Source organism: Bos taurus, chromosome 10 (assembly GCF_002263795.3).
Source record: "Bos taurus isolate L1 Dominette 01449 registration number 42190680 breed Hereford chromosome 10, ARS-UCD2.0, whole genome shotgun sequence".
NCBI lineage: Eukaryota > Metazoa > Chordata > Mammalia > Artiodactyla > Bovidae > Bos > Bos taurus.
The window spans coordinates 18,791,155-18,809,232 of NC_037337.1; the positions used below are offsets into that span (position 1 = coordinate 18,791,155).

General features: G+C 36.4%; 1 protein-coding gene across 1 annotated transcript in view; it reads right to left on the reverse strand.

The window, feature by feature from the left end:
- MYO9A (myosin IXA) overlaps positions 1–18,078 on the reverse strand; it is a 388,889-nt gene that overhangs the window by 118,497 nt on the left and 252,314 nt on the right. The window contains 1 exon segment of the mRNA XM_024997927.2: positions 11,372–11,567. Coding sequence (XP_024853695.1) covers positions 11,372–11,567 — 196 coding nt within the window.

Genomic DNA, 18,078 nt, shown 5'->3' on the forward strand with positions numbered 1-18,078 from the left:
ATATTAGTCTCTCAGTCGTGTCCAACTCTTTGCAACCCATGGACTGTAGCCCGCCAGGCTCCTCTGTCCATGGGGATTCTTCAGGCAAGAATACTGCAGTGGGTTGCTATGCACTCCTCCAGGGGATCTTCCCAACCCAGGGATCGAACCCAGGTCACTCGTATTGCAGGTGGATTCTTTACCATCTGAGCCACCAAGGAAGCCCCACTAAGCACAATTTCAACTGGATAATGGGTAATTTTCTATCTGTGATCATTTTGTGTCTTACCGGCATACCTACAATTCAGGTATGAATGAAAATTCTTTCATTTTGCTTTCTATGCCTTCTTTTAACTCTTTACCAATTTTAAAGATTGCTTTACACACTCTAATACTATTTCTAAACCTTAAATTGATATTCCTCTCTTTGTTGTGTTCAGCAGCTCCCTGTCAAGATAATTTGGTTTCCTAGGATGGTTTTATAAGTACATTTGCAGTGGAGTCTCAGACTCTTAAAAGGTTTATTTAGTGTTTGCTTGTGCTAGTTTCTAGTCTAGTCTGGATAACTTCTCAGTCTGAGATTATGCATCAAACTGCATAAATTCCCATGCATGGTTAACAGCCATAACCCATGCATGGTGAAGATACAGAACACTAATTTTTTTAGGCAAGCTTTGTTCTCAAACTTTATCCAAGGCCTTACACATATTGATAAGATTATTCTTGTTCCTCCTAGGCAGGGCCAATAAACAGAATTTTTCAATTATCTTTTCAGTGACAGAAAAGTTCAAGCTCTTTGAAGCTCCTTATACCACATAACAGGGGCTTAATTCCAGCTTCCTCGTAGCATTCAAATCTGAAACCATGTCTCTGATCCTGTAACAGTTTCTATAATGCCAGTTCCCAGGCCTTTTTTAAAGGTATATTTTTAATGGCCATTTTTTAAAGATAAATTTCACATACCATAAAATTCACTAATCTCAAGTACATAGTTTGATAAGCTTAAACAGTTACATCATGTAATCCTCAATCAAGATACAGAACATTTTCATCACCTCAACCAGTTCTTGTATTCCCTTCTGGTAAATATCATTCCTACCCCTCCCAGAGTCAACCAAGTAAAGATCTATGTATTATTTAACCTGTTCTTAAACTAAGTGAAATCATACAGTACATATTCTTTCATGTCTGGCTTTCTGATAAATTATTTTTATGACTCATTCATCCTATCAATAGTTTAGTATTTTAATTGCTAAATAATGTAACAAGGTAGGAATATATCACAACTTGGTTATCGTTTCTTTCACTGATGGATATCTGGATGTTTCCATGTGGGGGTTATTATAAATAAAGCCACTATAGACATTCATTCTGTGTGCGTTTGTATATAATAGCTTCATAGAAATACAATTCACATAGCACACAATTCACTTATCTAAAGTGTACAATTCAGAGGTTTTTTAGTAAAATTCCGAAAGCTGTTTAACCATCATCACAACCAATTTTAGAATACCTTCATCATATCAAAGAGAAACCCTGTATTTTTAAACCATCACTTCCCTTCTCATTTCCCAGTCTTCCCACTCCAGTCCTAGGCAAACACTAATCTATATTCTATATACAGATTTGCCTATTCTAGAAAATTGATATAAATGGAATCATACAGTATGTGACCTTTTGTGCCTTACTCTTTCACTTAACAAAATGTTTTCAAGCTTCATCCACGTTGTAGCATGTACTAGTACCTCATTCATTACATGACAGAATAGTACTCCATTGTATGGATACAGCAGTTTATCCATTCAATTGCTGATGAATATTTGAATTGTTCCTATCAATATCTTTCGGCTACTATTAGTATGTTGCTAAGAATATCTGGTACAAGTTTTGTTTGAACACCTGTTTTCAATTCTTTAAGGTATCTACCTAAGAGAGGCTGCTGCTGCTAAGTCGCTTCAGTTGTGTCCGACTCTGTGCGACCCCATAGATGGCAGCCCATCAGGCTCCCCCGTCCCTGGGATTCTCCAGGCAAGAACACTGAAGTGGGTTGCCATTTCCTTCTCCAAAGCATGAAAGTGAAAAGTGAAAGGGAAGTCGCTCAGTCGTGTCCAACTCTTAGCGACCCCATGGACTGCAACCTCCCAGGCTCCTCCATCCATGGGATTTTCCAGACAAGAGTACTGGAGTGGGGTGCCATTGCCTTCTCCACCTAAGAGAGGCATTACTAGGTAAAATGTAGCTAGCAGGGTGTTTTAGGCAAAGTGGCTACATCATTTTACATTTTCAACAGCAGCATATGAGGCTTCCAATTTCTCCACATCCTTACCAACATTATTTCCTGTCTACTTTATTACAGCTGTGAAGTGAAGTGGTATTCTCACTGTGGTTTCAATATGCATTTCCCTGATGACATATTATATTGAGCATCTTTTCATGTGTTTTATTGACTATTTGCATATCTTCTTTAGAGAAATGTCTTTTCAGATCCTTTGCCCTTTTTAAAATCAGGTTACTAGTTTTTTTTACTATTGAACTGTAAGAAATGCTTACAATCTAGATACCAGTTCCTTATCAGATACATGTTTTATAAATAATTTCTATCATTCTACAAGTTGTCAGTTCTTAATAGTGTCCTCTGAGGCACAAAAGTTTTCTATTTGGGTGAAGTCTAATTTATCCCTTTTTGTATTTGGTTGCTTATGTGTTAGGTGTCACACCTAAGAAACCACTGCCTAATCCAAACAGAACTGTGAATCCTCCAACTTTTGCTCTTTACGCATTTCTAGATTCCTTTACATATCAATTTTGGGATCAGTCTTGTCAATAGCTGGGGTTTTGACAGGACTATGCCGAATCTGTAGATCCATTATTGCCAGCTAACTACATTAACCCTTTCAATGCATGAACGCAGAATATTTTTCCAATAACTGAGGTATTCCTTAAATTTTTTCAACAATATTTTGCAGTTTTGGTGAACAAGTCTTGCAATTCTCTTGTTAAATTCACTAATAAGAATTTTATACTTGTTGGTGCTCTTGTAATTGGAGCACCAACTTAATTTTGTTTTCAGGTTTTTCATTTTTAGTGTATAGAAATACAACCGATTTTGCATATTGATTTGGAGTCTTGCAACTTGATGAGGTCATTTATTATCTCCAGCAGATTTTTTTGGTAGATTCCTTAGGAAATTTTATACACAATATGCCATCTATAAACAAAATGGTTTCTTCCTTTCCGATTTGGATGTCTTTTCTTTCTTTTTCTTTCCTGTTTACTCTTACCAGTATCTCCAGGGCAATGTTATATAGAAGATGTGAAAGCAGATATCCTGTCTTATTTCTGATCTTAAGGGAAAAGTATTCATTTATTCACCATAAAATATGGATTTTTCACAGGTCCCCTTATCAGGCTGAGGAAGTCTTCTTTCTATTCCTAATTTGTTCAGCATTTTTATAATGAAAAACATGAAAAGGTATTCACTTCTGTGAGGCCTTTTTTGTGTATGTTGAGGTGATGATGTGATTTTGTCCTTTATTCTATCAATGTGGTATATTACTCTGACTTGATTTTTCTAAGCTGAACCAACCTTGCATTTCTGAGTAAATTTCAGTAGATAATGGTATAAAATATTGTTTACATATTGCTGAACTCAGCTTATAAGGATTCTGTTGACAATTTTTGTTGAGGGATATTGGTTTGTGGTTTTCATTTCTGTGATGTCTTATCTGGTATCCTGGTAATACTGTCTTTACCAAATGAGAACAAAAGTATTCCCCTATCTTCTATTTCTTGGGAAGAGTTTATAAAGAATTGATGGTAATTTTTCATTTCATTAAGTACTGGGTAAAATTTATCAATGAATTCACTGTTCTTGGCTTTGCTCTGTGGGAAGATTTTTTTCATAACTAATCCAATCTCTTTTCCTGTGACAGGCCTTTTCAGACTTTCTTTTTCTTCTGAAGTCAGTATAGGCTGTTAGCATCTTTCCAAGAATTTTTCTATTTCCACTAGATTTTAATTTGCTGCCATACAATTGTTCATAGTATTATAATCCTTTTCATTTTCATCAGTTCAGTAGCAACACCCTCCTTTATTTCCCCAAATTAGTCATTTGAGTCTCCTTTCTCTTTTTCTTGGTCTGTCTACCTTGAGGTTTGTCAATTTTGTTTACCTTTTTAAAGAAGTAGCTTTTGCTTTTGTTTTCTTCTATTTTATTTATTTCAGATCTCCTCTTTATAATGTCCTTCCTATTTCTTCCTTTAGGTTTAGCTTGCCCTTTTTCCCTAGAATCATAAGGTGAGGCATTAGGTTATTGATTTGAGATATTCTTTCTTTTTTAATAGAAGTATTTGAACCTATAAATTTTCTTCCTAACACTGTTTTAGCTGTATCCCATAAGATTTGGGTGTATATTTTCTTGCATTAATTTCAAACTATTTTCTAATTTCCCTTGTGATTTCCTTTGTCTCACTGGTTATTAAGAACTTTGTTACTTAGACTCCACATATGTTTAGAGACATATTATTTTTGTTCCTCTATTCTTTCAATACAATCTTCTTTTGTACTAAATACATGTTATCTAGTATACTGTTTAAACATTTTGGTCATTTATTTTATTACTATATTATTTTTTAGCTATTTCCTTAACAGGGAATTAAAATTAGCATTTTGCCTTATAACAATCTAGCCTGGATTAAAAACTACTTAATTTCAATAGTATATAAAAACTTTTCTCCTATATAACTTCATTCCCATCCTCTTTCTTTATGCTGTTATTGTCATGCAAATTACAGCTTTTAAAATGGCATGGCCTCCAACAGAGATATGTAATTATTGTTTTGTATAGTTGTCTTTTAGATTGGAGGAAAAAAGTTTACAAAATTAGTTTTTAAAAGTTACAAAATGTAAAAGATACATTTATACTATCTTTTACATAGTACAAAGTATAACTTTATAGTTGCCTTTAATGGTACTCTTTATTATGTCATATGCTTTCAAATCACTGTCTAGTGTCCTTTCATTTCAGCCAGAATTCCCTTTAACATTTCCTGTGAGACAGCTAGTAGCAGTCATTCAGGATTTGTTTGCCTGGGAATGTCTTAATTTCACCATCATTTTGAAGGATAGTTCTTCTTGTGTCTGTGTATGTGTGTTTAGGGATTTTTTTCTTTTTTTGGCTGCACTAGGTCTTCACGGCTGCATAGAGGCTTTCTGTGTTGTGGAACACAGGCTCTAGGCATGTGGACTCAGCAGTTGTGACACATGGGGTCAGCTGCTCTGTGGCATATGTGATCTTCCCTGACCAGGTATCAAACCCATGTCCCTTGCATTGGCAGGCAGATTCTTAACAACAACTGGACCACCAGGGAAGTCCTAAAGGATAGTTTTAGTGAATATAGAATTCTTGATTGACAGACTTTTCTTCCAGCACTTTGGATATGCCATGCCATTGTTCTCTAGCCTCAATGGTTTCTAATGATTAATCAACTGTCATTCATACAGAGGATACTTTGTGCATGCGTGCATGCTAAGTTGCCTCAATCAGTTCCGCCTCTTTGAGACTCTATGGACCATAGTCCACCAGGCTCCTCTATCCATGGAATTCTGCAGACAAGAATACTGGAGTGGGTGTGGGGACTTCCCTGACCCAGGGATCAATCCCACATTTCATGTTTTCTGCACTGGCACGCCAGTTCTTTACCACTAGCACCACCTGGAAAGCCCAGTTTGTGCATGATGTGCTGCTTTCAACAGTCTCTCTTTACCTCTAGATAGTTTAATTATGATACATCTAAGTTTCAATCTCTGTGATTCACTCATCTTATAATCTGTTGAGCTTCTGAAATGTATAGATTAATTTTCTCATCAAATTAGAGAAGACTGGGGCCATTATTTCTTGACATATTCTTTCTATCCCTTTCCCTCCTTTCCTTCTGGACTCTCAGAAGTTTATATGCCTCATGGTATCCCATAGGTCTAGAAGCTCTACTTATTTTCTTCATTCTTTGTTCTTCCTATTCTTCAACTCAACTGATCTATCTTCATGTTTACTGATTCTGGCTTCTGCTTATTCAAATCTGCTATTGAACCCTTCTTCTGAATTTCTCATTTCAGTTACTATACACTTTTTCCCACTTCAAAACTGATTTGTGTGTATCTAAAATTTTATATTCTCCATCTAGTGGGACATTGTTCTCATACTCTCCTTTTGTTCTTCAGACATGGTTGCCTTTATGTCTTTAAACATATTTAAAATAGTTTAAAAATTCTGTCTAGCAATATCAATGCCTGGATTTTTTCAGAGAGAGGTTTTTACAGATTCCTTCTTTCCCCATGTATGGGTCATATTTTCGTATTTCTTTGCATGTCTCAAAGTCTTATATAGAACACCAGACATTTTAAATAATATAACATGGCAACTCTGAAAATCAGATTTTCTCTCTCTCCCTAGGAGTTACTGTTGCTGCTGATTCTTATAGTTGCTATTTGTTTAGGACATTACTGAACTAATTCTGAAAGTTTGTATTCTTTGTCACAAGTGACCATGGAAACCTCTGCTCACTTAGCTTAATAAACAGCCATTGATTGGAGGCAGCTTCCCTGGTGGCTCAGGTGATAAAAGCGTCTGCTTGCAATGCAGGAGACACGGGTTCGATCCCTGGGTTGGGAAGATCCCTTGGAGAAGAAAATGGCAACCCACTCCAGTTCTCTGGCCTGAAAAATCCCATGGACGGAGGAGTCTCGTAGGCTGCAGTCCATGGGGTCGCAAGGAGTCGAACACGACTGAGCGACTTCACTTTCACATGTCTTTACATGCCTGAGACCAGTAATTCTCCCAGTCTTTGTCAAGGGTCATTGAGTGCTTACGTTGAAGCATACCTACAACATTCAGCTAGGCAGTTTAGAACTCTGCCTTACCCTGCTCACAGGAAACCTGAATGTTATCCTGAGATAAGAAATCAGGATCTCTTCAGGTCTTTACTGAGCATAGCCCTAGGCACGTACACAGTCCTATGCATGTGCTTAGCCACCTAAATTCCCATGAATACACAAAAACTTTTCATAGCCATTATGGAAACCTCATTCCCCAGGTGTTCCTTTTAAATGTTTTGGTTAAAATAAATAAATAAATGTTTTGGTTAGTTTTGCCCCAACTGTTATCTATTGCATCAGAGAGTGGCAATGTTCAGCAACTGCTTCTGACTGTTTTGGACAAAACCCCTAGATCAAAGGTTATTCATACTGGGAAAGCTCCAAGTCAGGTTAAAAGATAGCCTTGTAAGTGGGGTCTTCCATGAAACGACCAAATAGGTTAAATAATGAAAATTCTCTGGGAACGGAGCTCTGAAGGAGTGCCAGTCCCCTTCTACTCCCTCCAGTGGTTGTCCCACTTCTCATTTTCACTGCACATCTAGGCTATAGGTTTTCAAGGCCACTGTAGAGCTCAAGAGGGAGGGTGGTCAGTAGTGCAAGCTTAAACGCTATAAAATGCACTGACAATAATAACATGCAGTCTTTTTTCTTGTATGTACACTTTCCAAATTACTGCAGACCTTTGATGAATTTCTTGAGCTCCAACAAAGTTATTCTGACAATTTTTGCAAGTGTTCCTGTTGCTTTTATGGAAGAGATGCATTTTTAGAAGTCCTGTCTCCACTGCTGAATTGACATTCAATCTAAAACCCTTACTCTTAATCACCACACCATAGAGCCTAACACAGAATGAATTTATCAGTAATGTTCAGGGTTTTGTTGTTAAGAAAAATGCATTTAATTGTCTTAAGTACTGGGTAGAATTGCAGATAGACTACTGCATAGAAACCCTAGACCCAGGGCTTACCAGGTGGCACTAGTGGTAAAAAACCCAGCTGCCAATGCAGGAGAAATCCTAGCTCCTGTTTGTTGTTGTTGTTTAGTTGCCACGTCATGTCCAACCCTATTTAGGTGATATCTAAATTAGTTTTAGTACCTGGTTATTGCTGGAAAAGGATCGTCACTGGAATCCTTCTCCCACTTGCAAAAACAAATGGGAGTACATTAGAGTTATGCAGCCCACTGCGTGGGATGGTGAAGAGGAACAGGTTATGTGGGAACCATTAACGCTCTCTACCTACAGACACTATATGAATGGCTTCAGATTTTCTCCCTGTAGATGTAGACACTGAATGACACTTTAAATTCTCATTCTTGCCTCTTATGCCAGTGCCACAGCTGAATTTCCTGTCTCTCCCTCATCTTTTTAGATGGATTAAAATTCCCCTTTGGCTATATTTTTATGTAACTCCAAAAGAAACAAATAAGCATCACTGCACTCACAGCAACCCACTGTATAACTTCCCTGTACTCTCCAGCCCAGGCTCTTTCTTATTCAGAAGAGCAAATCAGAGGCAAGATGGATGACACCACTGGAGTAGCTGTTCTTCCGGACCTCACTGTTGACCAGAAAAGTCATTACCATTTCTAATTTTACCTCCTAGCAGGGCCAACATGGTACCTCATTCAAATTGCCTGTTTACATGACTCTACTAAGGGTATTTTACGGTTTCCTAATAAACTGCCACAGCTGTAACACACAACTATAACAAATGTATTTTTCGAACAATTAATTGAATTAATTTTTTTTTATTTAAAGGTCTTAAAATGGCATTGTGTTCTCTAATATAGAAATCTATAAAAAAAAAAAGAAAAAATAACAGTCAAAAGAAGATTTAAATTTGATATTCTCATTTGTGCTCAGTTTGCTTGATGAAGAAGAATGTTAGAAAATTCCTTAAGAAAATCAAGGATTTTTTTTTTTTTTGGTTCAGCAACAAGGTATTTCTTGACAATTAGCTAAAAGTCCACTGATATTTATTTCCTTTAAAAGATACTCTCAATGGAAGTGAAAATATATTGCACTCTGTATTCTACATTTTCTTTCTTCATTAGAAATAATATTTTTGACATCTTACTCTAATTCAAAATCTGAACTTGGTTATCTTCTGCCTTTCACACGTTCTACTTCTGTTTAAATAATCTCCAATTCCTGTTTCACTTTAATATATCTGCATACTACTCATGGTGATTATGAAAGTTCTGAATCTACTACTTAGTCTATTTTCAGTTATTTTGTTAGTTTCTATTGCGAAATACTACAATGTTCTAATTTTATAATATTCTAAACTCACCAGAAAAAAGCAGGTGGTAAATGGTACAGAGGGAGGAAAAATGCTGAATTTTGGCACTGACACTAATATACAGTAATACAATTATTCTCTGTAACAAACCTGCTCACTCAGTGACTGTCTCAAAATACAAATGAACTGTCTTTTTTTTCCAGATAAAAAGGGAAACTTTTAAAGTTTATGCAAGGGGGACTTTCTAGCATGTTGGTCATACTCTCTTTCTTAACATAGAAGATTGTTTCACAAGTGTTTTCACTTTGTGATAATTCACTGAACTGTATTTTTGTTCTGTGCACTTTTATGCATACATGTCATATCCCAGTATAAAAGAGTTTATTACACAGAAGCTCTATGCTGGCCAGAAAGAGAAATTAGATTAGAAAACAAGAAGAATCTAAAAATTATCAAAGTAGAGATAATTAGAAGCATTAGTAACACTGCATGTCTTTGTACTAATACTAACATACACAGAACCAGCTTCCACAAATAATAGTTTAAATGCCAAAAGAACATACAATGTAACTTTTACAGAAAGCAAAGTATTTAATAGTAAATATAAGAAAAGTTTATAGTTAAATCTTAGTAGAATATATATCAATTTCCAGAATTGATACATTTTTCAATATTGATACATAAATTGATGTCCACTATAATAATTAAGACTACATCTTTAAAAAAAACTTTTCTTTTTAATTTTTTGCTGGTTGCTGCTGCTCCTGCTAAGTCACTTCAGTCATGTCTGACTCTGTGCGACCCCATAGAGGGCAGCCCACAAGGCTCCCCTGTCCCTGGGATTCTCCAGGCAAGAACACTGGAGTGGGTTGCCATTTCCTTCTCCAATGCATGAAAGTGAAAAGTGAAAGTGAAATCGCTCAGTCGTGTCTGACTCTTAGCGACCCCATGGACTGCAGCCTACCAGGCTCCTCCGCCCATGGGATTTTCCAGGCAGGAGTACTGGAGTGGGGTGCCATTGCCTTCTCCAACTGTAGTCAATAATGCAGTATATATTGGAAAGTGGCCAAGAAATTAACTTGTGAAAGTTCTCATCACATACAAAAAACGTTTTGTAACTCTGTAATGGTTGGAATAGTGATGGATGAAATAATTTCACAGTATATATAAATACTGAATCATTATGTTATATAATTGAAACTAGTATGTCATATGTCCATTATACCTCAATTTAAATTTGTTTCAAGTTTTTTTTTGCAAAGATGGCCTCTTAGAAATAATTTTGGCAAAGGCAAAGCAGTTTTAAGATTTTCCTTCTATTTAAAAAAATTATATATAGTTCTATTCACAAAGGTCAGTTCGTACACATTATAATCTGAAATACAGAAATGAAATTCAATTACTTTGGCCTCTCATTTTAGAAATACAATCTTTCTAATATTTTATTCATTTAAAAAATATAATAGCCAAATTTAAATTTTCACTGCAAAAAGCCACATAAGTAAGCCTAGGAGCCCTGAAAGTACAAAGTGTATCCTCTCCCACTTCTGCTGAGGCTTCTTGGCAGAAGAATATTATTTTAAATGATTACATATGTATTAGAAAATACTCACTATGCAGCAACGGTCTATCTAAGGTTAGAGCTACAGCAGAGGAGGCACACAAAAAAGTATCCAGCTTTATCCATTTCTAACTTTTAAAGTAAAATTCAGCTAACTAAATTAAGCATAAGGAAATGAAAATTACACTTCATAAGCAGACACTTTACAAGTATTATCTAATTTTACCCTCATAATATTGAAGGTACTATTAATACTCCAAGTAAGACAGCTAACAGTCACAAAATCAGTCAAGAGAAGAGATGACAACTGATCCAACTGATGACAACAGAGACGACAAGTGAAGCTGGGTTATCCACCATATTATACCACCTCCAGCCTAATTTTTCTGTCTCCTGATTTATGCTTCCATATTATGTTTCATTGGTAGTAAAAACTATGACGTTAGAAGAAAACAGAGAACAGTATCAATATTAAGTTCTATATAATTACATAATAATTTCACTTTTTGCTTAAGAATCTTACCAATGTCAGTATGCCTAAGAAATAACAGGTGCTTTACACTCATTATTCCTATCAGTATTTATTAATAATATATATACACACACACATAAAGTTCACCAGCACTCATTAAATCTGAAACACAATGTTAGGGCATGATTTAAAAAAAAAAAAAACAAACAGAAGCATGGCAGAATACTGATGTCTATTGCTTACCAGTTTTTCTCTGAATGTGTCTTTTCCCAGCTTCCCTGAAAGCAACCATGGCTCTAAAAAACGCTCGGAGAACTGACCATCGGAAAATAGCTACAGGATCAATTCCAATCATCCCAGAGATAAATGCATTCTTGCTACTTCTCAGAAGAGCTACAATGTCAGGGCGCATATGATCTGTGTTTTTTTCCCGGAAATCCTACATGAAAAAAATACCAGTGTTATTTTTGAAAAAACGTATTAAGCCAAGAAGAAAATGGGTGACATATTTGAACAGTGGCTGAATAAGGGTATAGAAGTGATTTCTGTGTTAGCCAGATAGATGGACCAGATAGATATCCTCTATAAAGTCCCATCTAGGCCTAAAACTATTTAATTCTATAATTCATTTAAATTAGAATGAACATTCCCCCAACTTATTGCAGCTTGTTAAACATTGGTCTGGGAGAGATTCTCTAAGGGACTATCACATAAAACAACAAAAGAGTTGAGTAATAAAAAGAAGCCAGAAATGAGAAGACCAGGAACAACATTTCACTCAAAGGGAACACCTACTACCTATAGGTGGTGCCAAGTTGCAGAAGTTAGGAGAATGTTAGTAAGACTGAGGCCTAGAGCATTCTCGGCAAGGGTGAGAGAGGTGCAAGGGAGATAAATAGGCTATGTAAGCTATGCAAGACTGAGTTAGGAGTTTGGACTTTATTCAAGTGTCAAGGAAAGCCACTGGAAAGATAATGACATGAACTAACTGATGTTTTATAAACATCACTGATTGCTACTGAGGGAGTTAATTGTACAAAGAATGGAGAAAGGTATTCCAAATAAGAGCTGACAGTGACTTGCACTATAAGGATGGTACTATAGGAAAGGGAAAATGGTTACTTATTTGGGACATTTTTTAGAGGTAAGGGTGAAGGACTTGCTGGTGGATTAGAGCATTGTGAGTGAACAAGAGAATTAGGTGAACACCTATATTTTGTGTTTGAGCAACAAGGTAGGTAGAGGTACTATATATACTAACATGGAGAAGACTTGAGAAAAGAGAAGATATGAGGACAGAAAATGATGATCAGGAGATAAGTTTTGTCCAAGTGAAGTTAGAGATGGTGAAAATAATGACAATAACAAGCAACATTTATTGAGAAGTTACTAAGTAAATGGCACACTTCTAAGCATTTTACACATGCTGTCTCATTGAAGTTCATTTCATCACCTTAACAAGTCCTTGAGATGGATGATATTATTATTATTTTATAGATGAGGAAATTGAGTCACAGAAAGGTTAACTATCTTGGCCCCTATCACACAGTAATGAGAAGAATAGAGGTTCAAACATAGCCACTCATAACCACTATACTGTCTGCATACAGACATCAAGTAGGCAGATGGACATACCTGCCTAGACTCTAACAGATTTCAGAAAACACATTTGGATATCATCAGCATATACATTTTTAAAGTTGGATAAGATTACCAAAGGAATGTAAATAGCCAGTTAAAACCACTTGCCAATGGAAGTGAGAGATGACAGAACAGAAGAAAATGAGTTTAAATACCTCACAAAAAAATAAGGAGGGCAAGAAACTTACACTCCTGGAAGAAGGTCCCAGACTGACACACACAATCTAGGCATTTGACTATAGCCACACCCAGATGGAAGGACTGGTGAGTAAATCACTTCATGTCAGTGCAGCTTCACAGAATAGCTCTAACTCAGAACTCCTGGAGGGTCATGCCTAGTATAATGTCATCAACCCTCATGTCCACAAGGCAGCTTGGACTCATTCTGCTACCTTTGGGACTTTCCTTTCCTAATAATTCTTGGTTCTCCTGAAAACAGGGGGAAGGGGGAAACAAGTCTGAAGTCTTGGTGCTCAGTGTGTCCCTAAGTACCCTTTGAGCAAAAGTATATATGATAAAAGTTAGCAAAACTGAGGAAGAATTTTCAAATCAAAATGCCAGCAGCAACAAATACTGAGGGCAGACAGACAAATGTCAGGCACTAAGTTAAGCACTATACATAACTAATTTAATTCTAACAATTACTCAATAAAGTAGATTCAATTATAAATCAAACTTCACTGCTAAGTAATCAGAGAGATAAAGAAGTTCATCAGAAGTCAAACATAATAAGCACTGCTACAGGAACTAAAACATCAGTCTGCCCTACTCCAAAGATTATTCTGTCCTATTAACAAGTACAATATAAAATCTAAAATTCTATATCTCTTTTCCATGTTGACAGTCATCAACATTTCCCAATGTAATGGTCCTGTCTCTCTGTCTTCATATTCCTACATTCCTAAGTACTAATCAACTAAATCACATCATAAACTAATCACATCATCATTGAAACTGTCTTCTGTTGCCTTCTATAACAACACAGCTTGTGACTTACTACTTACATCTTGTGCTATCCCTTCTTCTCAGTCCCCACTGTTGGTTCTGTATTGAAAATTCTTAAGGGTTTCATCCTGTGTACTCATATTTTCTGATCATCTTACATCAGTTTATCTCAACCATAATTGTGGCTTAAACTCTATCTAAATGATGAAACCCAAATCTGTATTTCCAGCTCAGATATTTCTTGTTAAGTGTGAAGATGCATTTATACATTTTAAAGGTATCTCAAACTTGAAAGAAAATGTGTAAGACCAGTACTGCTTATATGCTTTAAAGCAGTCACCAGTGAAACCATGTGGACCTAGAATTCCCTTTGTAGAAAATTTTAAATTACTGATTCAAATTACTTAACAAACATAGGATTTTTAAGTTTTCCTATATTTTCTGGTGTCAGTTTTGGCGATATTTTTTCATGGAATTTTCTACTTTACACTGTCAAATTTATTGGCAAAATATGTTCATATCTTAGAGTGTGTAGTAAAATCCCCTTATTTGTTTCTGCTACCAGCAATCTGTGAAGCTTTCTCCTTTCATTAGTTATTTTCTGTTATCTTTTACTAACACAGTTTTCCCTTGAACAACATGGGGGTTAGGAATGCTGCCCAAAACCACAGCTGAAAATCCCCATATAACTTTACAGTCAGATCTTCATAGCATCTACAGTGCTGCATTTGAGGATTCAGTTGATCATGGATCACACAGTACTGCAGCATCTATTTACTGAAAGATATCTAGCATAAATTGTTATTCAGTCGTTCAATAGTTTCTGACTCTTTGCATCCCATGGACTGCAGCACGCCAGGCTTCCCTGTCCCTCACTATCTCCTGGAGTTTGCTCAAACTCATGTCCATTGAGTCGATGATGCCATGCAACAATCTCATCCTCTGGCACCCTCTTCTCCCCCAGCCCTCAGTCTTTCCCAGCATCAGGGTCTTTTCCAATAAGTCAGCTCTTTGTGTCAGGTGGTCAAAGTACTGGAGCTTCAATTCAGCATCAGTCCTTGCAATGAATATTCAGGGTTAATTTTCTTTGGGATTGACTGGTTTGATATCCTTGCTGTCCAAGGGACTCTCAAGAGTACTCTCCAGCACCACAGTTCAAAAGCATCAATTCTTCGGTGCTCAGCCTTCTTTATGGTCCAAATCTCACATCCATATGAGACTACTGGAAAAACCATAGCTTTGATTAGGCGAACCTTTGCTGGCTAAGTGACTGTCTAGGTTTGTCATAGTTTTTGTTCCAAGGAACAAGAGTTTTTTAATGTCATGGCTGCAGTCACCATCTGCGGTGATTTTGGAGTCCAAGGATATAGTCTATCACTGTTTCCATTTTCCCCCCAGGTATTTGCCATGAAGTGATGGGACCAGAAGCCATGATTGTAGTTTTTTGAATGTTTAGTATTAAGTCAGCTTTTTCACTCTCCTCTTTCACCTTCATCAAGAGGCTCTTAAGTTCCTCTTCTCTTCAGGCCATTAGAGGGGTATCATCTGCATATGTGAAGTTGTTGATATTTCTCCCAGCAGTCTTGATTTCAGCTTATGATTCATCCAGCCCGGCATTTCCCATGATGTACACTGCACAGAAGTTAAATAAGCAGGATGACAATATACAGCCTTGATGTACAAATTTTCCAGTTTGTTATGATCCACATAGTCAAAGGCTTTAGCGTAGTCAATGAAGCAGATGTTTTCCTGGAATTCTCTTGCTTTTTATATGATCCAACAGATGTTGGCAATTTGATCTCTGGTTCCTCTGCCTTTTCTAAATCCAGCTTGAACATCTGGAAGTTCTCAATTCAAGTACTATTGATTTAAATACCATCTTGATTAAAGTACTAGCTTGAAGGATTTTGAGCATTACCTTGCTAGCATGTGACATGAATACAACCGTGTGGTAGTTTGAGCATTCCCTGGCATTGCCCTTCTTTGGGATTGGAATGAAAAGTGACCTTTTCCAGTCCTATGGCCACTGCAGAGTATTCCAAATTTGCTGGCATTTTAAGTGCTGCACTTTAACAGCATCATCTTTCAGGATTTGAAATAGCTCAGCTGAAATTCTATCACCTCTGTTAGCTTTGTTCGTAGTGATGCTTTCTAAGGCCCACTTGACTTCACATCCAGGATGTCTAGCTCTAGGTGACTGACCACACCATTGTAGTTGTATGGGTCATTAAGACCTTTCCTGTACAGTTCGGTGTATTCTTGCCACCTCTTTTTAATATCTTCTGCTTCTGGTAGGTTTATATATTTTCTGTCCTTTATTGTGCCCATCTTTGCATGAAATGTTCCCTTGGTATCTCTGATTTTCTTGAAGAGATCTCTAGTCTTTCCCATTCTATTGTTTTCCTCTAATTTCTTTGCATTGTGCACTTAAGGCTTTTTTTAATCTCTCCTTCCTATTCTTTGGAACTCTGCATTGAGATGGCTAGATCTTTCCCTTTCTCATTTGCTTTTCGCTTCTCTTCTTTTCTCAGCTATTTGTAAGGCGTCCTCAACCATTTTGCCTTTTAGCATTTTTTTCCCCCTTGGGGATGGTGGTCTTGATCACGGCCTCCTATACCATGTCACAAATCTTTGTCCATAGTTCTTCAGGCACTCTGTCTATCAGATCTAATCCCTTGAATCTACTTGTCACTTCCACTGTATAATTGTAAGGGATTTGATTTAGGTCATACCTGAATGATCTAGTGGTTTTCCCTACTTTCTTCAATTTAAAGTCTGAAGTTTGCAATCAGGAGTTCATGATCTGAGCCACAGTCAGCTCCTGGTATTTTTTTTGCTGATCGTATGTAGCTTCTCTATCTTTGGCTGTAAAGAAGATAACCAATCTCATTTTCGTATTGACCATCTGGTGATGTCCATGTGTAGAGTCTTCTCTTGTGTTGTTGCAGGAGGGTGTTTGCTACGACTGGTACATTCTCTTGGCAAAACTGTTAGCTTTCCCCTGCTTCATTTTGTACTCCAAGGCCAAACTTGCCTGTTAATCCAGATATCTCTTGATTTCCTATTTTTGCATTCCAGTCCCCTATGATGAAAAGAACATCTTTTTTTGTTGTTGTTGTTCATTCTATCAGGTCTTATAGGTCTTCACTGAACCATTCAGCTTCAACTTTTTTGGCATTAGTGATTGAGACACAGACTTGTATTACTGTGATGCTGAATGGTTTGCCCTAGAACAGAGATCATTCTGTCGTTTTTGAGACTGCATCCAAGTACTGCATTTTGGACTCTTCTGTTGACTATGAGGGTTACTCCATTTCTTGTACGGTTTCATGCCCATTTGAGTAGATATAATGGTGATCTGAATTAAATTCACCCGTTCAAGTCCATTTTAGTTCACTGATTCCTAAAACATGGAATCTCCTGTTTGACCACATCCAATTTACCTTCATTCATGGACCTAACATTCCAGTAGTATATGCAGTATTGTTCTTTATAGCATCAGACTTCACTTTCACCACTGGACACATCTCCAACTGTGTAAAAGTGGACCCCCACAACTGAAAACTATGCTGTTCAAGGATCATCTGTATTATTTTCAGTTATTTTTAAAGGAACTAACTTTTAGTTTTGCTCATTTCTTTTACTATATGTCTGCTTTTTATTGCACTGACTTCTAGTCTTTGCTTTATTATTTCCTTCTTCTAGTTTAATTTGCTGATTTTCCTTACTTACTGTTTTGCCAACCAGTCTTCCTTTCTAACATATACTTTTATTAAAGTTATAAATCACTGCTTTAAATGCATCTTACAAGGAGGGTCCAGGATGGGGAACACATGAGAAATAAAGGTTTTTTATAAAAATAAATAAATAAATAAATAAATGTATCTTACAAATTTTGATACATTATATCATTAATGTTCAGTTTAAAATATTATCACTTGTGATTTCTTTTTTAACTCAGGGATTACATAGAAGTTCACTTAATTTATAAACACCAAAGAGTATCTAATTATCTTTATGATGTGCCAATTAGGTCAGTTATTTAGCAGTGCTGCTCAATTTTTCTGTTTTTATTGATTTCATGTCTCTATATTTTGTTATTACTGAAAGATATGTATGAAAATCTACAACTTTAAGGATAAACTTGTCTAGCTCCCCTTTTAGCCTGAAGTGAAGTCATCAGGTACATATAACTTTTGATTATGTCTTCACTGAAACAAGCCCCTTTTATAAGAAGTGTGCTTCTTTGTCTCTAATGATACTTGTCTTAAAGCCTACCTTGTCCAGTAACAGTGTAATTACAGGAACTTTGTTTTTGTTAGGGTCTGCCTAGTGTTGTCTTTTTCCCATCCTTTTACTTTCAA